At 39.0% G+C, this 4,619-nt stretch overlaps 1 protein-coding gene across 1 annotated transcript in view; it reads left to right on the plus strand.

The window, feature by feature from the left end:
• LOC104489235 (breast carcinoma-amplified sequence 3-like) overlaps positions 1-4,619 on the plus strand; it is a gene marked incomplete at its 3' end in the record, with an annotated part of 42,476 nt that overhangs the window by 3,058 nt on the left and 34,799 nt on the right. The window contains exons 2-3 of the mRNA XM_010131377.1: positions 3,720-3,763; positions 4,174-4,324. Coding sequence (XP_010129679.1) covers positions 3,720-3,763; positions 4,174-4,324 — 195 coding nt within the window. The remainder of the gene's footprint in view (positions 1-3,719; positions 3,764-4,173; positions 4,325-4,619) is intronic.

Below are 4,619 nucleotides of genomic sequence, written 5' to 3' on the forward strand. Positions count from 1 at the left end.
CTGACAACAAAGCCCATTGTTGTTTTCTTTCTTCACTTTTATCCTCAACTTAATCCGTTTTTCCTCTGAGTATTTGTGGAATGAAATGTCTGGAAAAGTGTGGCTCAGGGTTTGGGTGGGTGATATGGTGGTGGGTTTGTTGCAGGCTTTCAGCAAACAGGTATGAAGGCAGAAATAACGGATTGTATTTTCCAGAGCTCGTTTATCCAGTGTAATGCTGCACTTATAAATAAACTTCTGTTGTCAGACTACCAGAGTCTCCACAGCTTTTTGCAAGTCCCTTAGTAAATTAATTTTAAGAGATTTACCAGCAGCTTAAATTGAGACAGAAGACTTTTTTCGATTTTTTTTTTTTTTTTTCTCCAGTGGAATTCTAAAAGGCTGAATTAGGATTAACCGTAGGACGTTTTTTTGACTTGGGTTTAACTGTGATCAGGAATTTGGACCTTGACTCTGTAATATTTGAGGGAAAATAATGTGAGCGCTTCCTCTCGCGAGTGTCCTGAGCTATGGCCCAAGCTGGAGAGGGAGTGCAGGCAAATGGGAAGACGGGAAAAGCAAACCTGGGCTGAACAGGCGTTAGTGTGTTCCATGCACAGCTCTGGAACTGTTATCTGAAATTCTCTCCTGTGGCAGCCTGTGGAAAGATAAATACTTGTCCTTTTGGACTTGCCTTGCACAAGGTGACGCTCAGGCTCGGGGTCATTACCAGGGGAGTCGCTCGGGATGCTCTGCTGGAAATGTTCAGACTGATTCTGGACACGTTTGCCATGAAGTTGTGATGATATCAATTAATTTTCTCTAAATTAATTGCAATAGAAAGTGTCCCTTGACTAGTCAGCGGGATGTGATTTGTGCGTAGCTGTCGGGAGACAACCAAACTAGCATTGACGGTTAGAATCGTCAGTGCTGAGTGCAGCTACTCGGTTTGAAGCTGTAATTCCAGGGGTTTGTTCTTTATTACATTTCCAGATGAGAATGTATATATGCTGTCACATACTTGAGTACAGGATTCTGCTGTGTGAAAAATGTTTGATATTTCTAGCGGACTTAAACTTTGGCTTATTTGTTGCTTGTCCTTTGACAGTGAATCAACAACTGCTGGAGCTGTAGCAATAATGTTGATGCCTGACTGCATTCTTTGTGCTCCCTTGGCCTGATACGGCTGTCCTGTACACACGCAACTCTCATTTACTGCAGCAGTTTCCTGCTCCGGAGGGCTGGAGGAGCGGAGGGTGACTTTACCAAATTTCTTGATGGGTGCAGCAGCGTGTCATAGAATCGCAGAGGTTTAAAATGACTTACTAGACATCGTTTGTGACACTGAGTTGTTCAGAAATTCAGAACGCACAACGCAGCTTTTGCTGAATGCTTAGGAAAGGAACAGCCCTTGTCGCAGAGTGCGTGTGCTGGACCCCAAGGCTGTGCAGTTGACATGACAAGCACGTACCTCTGATAGGTCTGGGGCAGCGTACAATGAACATATAATGGAATAGAACATTTCCATCATAAAAGTAGCTAAAAATAATTCAGTGCAAACAAAACCAAATATTTTTACCTCTATTAAGCACAATTTTCTTTAACCTAACTCATCTGCACCATCTTAGTATTATTAGAGTCAGATTTTCAAGCAAAACTTTACTGTCGGAAGTAATACGTCTCCTTTTCGTAGCATTCCAACTTTTAATTTTTGACTTGCATCACTTTTAATTAGAGTTATTTGTAGTTAAGCAACTGGATATTGCTGCAGAAAACACAGATTGGCAGGCAGTAGTTACTGGGATATACGTTAGGTATTTACGGCTTTTCCAGTCGTCACAGCTGAATGTTTTATCATGCTTGTGCTATGAAGTGCTGTGCATTATAAGCTTTGGTTTAGTTAATATTTTATTGATATTGGTGTACATCAGATTAAGGTATGCATTTAAAAATGAAATGCTTGACCTCTGAAGTTTTTTTTCTTTAATAAGAATCATCTTAGGTTTTGGTCCTATTCAGCATCTCTTTTACACATTTTCAGTTCTCTATAGTTTAGTAATTTTTTTGTTTACTTCACGTTTTCTTATCTGTGAGCCTAAAAATCTGTAGGATGTTGTTGCTAAAATGAATAATCCTGCAGTTTTCTGAGTATCCTTAACTGCCCTGGGATTCCTCAACTTGTGCGACAATAAAGCAGCTCTTCCTTGAGTAGGGAGGACATCTGTAACCGCCTCATTTCCCTGCATGCAAATGTTCTGGTGAATCAACGGAAGGTTTTGCATATGGAAAACAGCTCGATGCTGGGCGCGGAGGGCACCGAGTAATTAACTGTGCCTTGAGAGGGAGGGAGTTACCACGCAGTGACTTGGTTCGGTAGTTCACAGTTAATCGTTATATTCCTAACAAGCAAAAGTGAACAAATTGCAGTGGTCCGAGCCCCCTCTGTAGATGCCGTCGCTGTTCGCTGTGTGACATGCAGTTGCTCACGGTGAATATGAACATGTTCTGAGGGGCCTCGATTATGTGCAGCAGTAACTGATTAGACATCATGCAGAAAATTATTTGTAGTCCTTTCTGCAAGAACCTAGAATGCATTATGAAACTAATTTTAAAAAAATTAATTGCATCTCAGTCTGAATTTAAAACTGAGCTTTTTTTTTTTCCCCTCCCTTTCCTGTTTCTTTTGGTGCAGGAAAATTGCTATTAATGAAATCTGCTCTCCGAGACTTCAATAGGCTTGTTCTTCATTAAAGCCTCGCTTATTTCTCTTGAAATGTATCGACCAATGTTCAGGGCAGATACTTAACACGAAATACACTTTGTAATTTCATAATTTTTGTTATTGTGCTTTTCTGTGATGCAGAGGTCTGTGGACTTTGTGGAGAAAACAAATAAACCCCCTGAGCATACAGTTACGTACTATTAAAAGAAGGGTAAAGGAAGCCTTGAGTGTCTTTAGGATGATGAGACATTCATTAAGATTTTTCTGCCTTCCTTTTCCTATTTTCAATCCATCTGAAGTGCCATTAAAGCTTTTCAGGCAGCTTCCTGTGAGAAACCCTTTTCTGTGCTGTTTTTCTTCCTTGAAAAAAGGTGGCTGCTCTTCAGTCAGATTGTATGGATTTGGCCTGGGATTTGTATAATATCTGTGTAGAATGCACCGGTTGTTTAGGAACCTAATTCCCAATATGGCTCCCTTTTGATTAAGAACAAAGCCAGCGTTTCACGGCATTATAGGAACACAGAAAAACAAGTTAATGATCTAAACCTTTTAATTCATGGTTGCTTGTCTATTTAAAGTACTTTTGATTCTGTTATAAACAGACTGGCCCCTGTTTTGTTTAACTTCTTTCTTTGGTTTCTTCACATTTCTTTCTTTACTGTCCATGAAATTTGTAGCTAGTTTCCTTTTCTAACTGAAGAATGAAAGGTTGTGACTACAGAACGATACAGAAAGTAAGAAAGCGTATCTAAACTGGGCGTAGATCCAGCACAGACCTCTTTGAAACTAGCTAAATTTAGGGCTGTTGGGATTTTTTTGTTATGTTTTCCACTTCCTTTTTAAAGTACCTATGTTTTATTTTCTTCTTCTTTTTTGAATGAATATGAATTTTGTTCCTTTTTTGATACTTTCTTTATTTTTACGTGTAGTTTGGCATGGATTTATTTTATATATTTGCCTGTTATTTTCCTCCAGTCTTAGTTCAGGAGGTTACTATTATGTGTGTCTTTATCCGTAGAGACAACACAAGCAACCTTTTCAGGACTTTCAATTACCAACACCGTATGTGGTACTTCAGGAAAATAATTCCCTTCCAGATATTTTTGTTTTGTTTTGTTGTTAATAGAGAATTGGAATCCAGAGCTTGTTCTTCAAATCAGACTTGAAAACTTTTTGGTGAACGGAACTGTCAGGCAAGCAGCAGCAGCACAAATAATTTCCCTTCCATGGAAGCGGACCATATCCCCTTATATAAAAACAAGGATTTGCAGCTTCCATTGTCACTTATTTTTTACCTGAAATGAAGATGGCTTTTTTTAGATATGTTTTTGCTTACAATAGGAGCTTGTAATTTCTTTTTTTTTTTTGTCTTCTTTATTCTCTTGGCAATAGTTTATTTCAGGCAGCTGTAAGAAATGATGAATGAAGAAAAAATTCCAATAACATGTTTATTACACCTCTGTCCCATCAAGGTAAATTGAACAGCCAAGACACCTACAATAACTTCACAAACAATAATCCTGGGAACCCTCGACTCCTGCCTCTTCCAAGTTTGACTGTGGTGTTGCCTCTTGCTCAAATCAAACAGCCAATGACATTAGGGACCATCACCAAACGCACAGGGTAAGTGTATCTGCACAAACCTTTCTCAACGTTGTTACTTTTAATTAATATGGTCATAATTTGTGTTCTTAATGATACTTAGTTTTATTCCTTATTTGAATTTCACTGCTTGTAATTTAATGGCAGCAGAAGGAGGTGAGGTGAAGAGGAGACAAGGAAAGAAAACCAGCATCAAATAAGTAGACAAAACCTGAGAACAAATCTCTAAAAATTCAAGAATATTCGTTTGGGTGGGTAATTTTCTTGCAGTCTGCCACGGGAAATACTGTGCGCTGCCATCAGGAGAAGTTTCACA

The sequence above is a fragment of the Buceros rhinoceros genome, unplaced genomic scaffold (genome assembly GCF_000710305.1).
Source record: "Buceros rhinoceros silvestris isolate BGI_N320 unplaced genomic scaffold, ASM71030v1 scaffold2412, whole genome shotgun sequence".
Lineage (NCBI taxonomy): Eukaryota > Metazoa > Chordata > Aves > Bucerotiformes > Bucerotidae > Buceros > Buceros rhinoceros.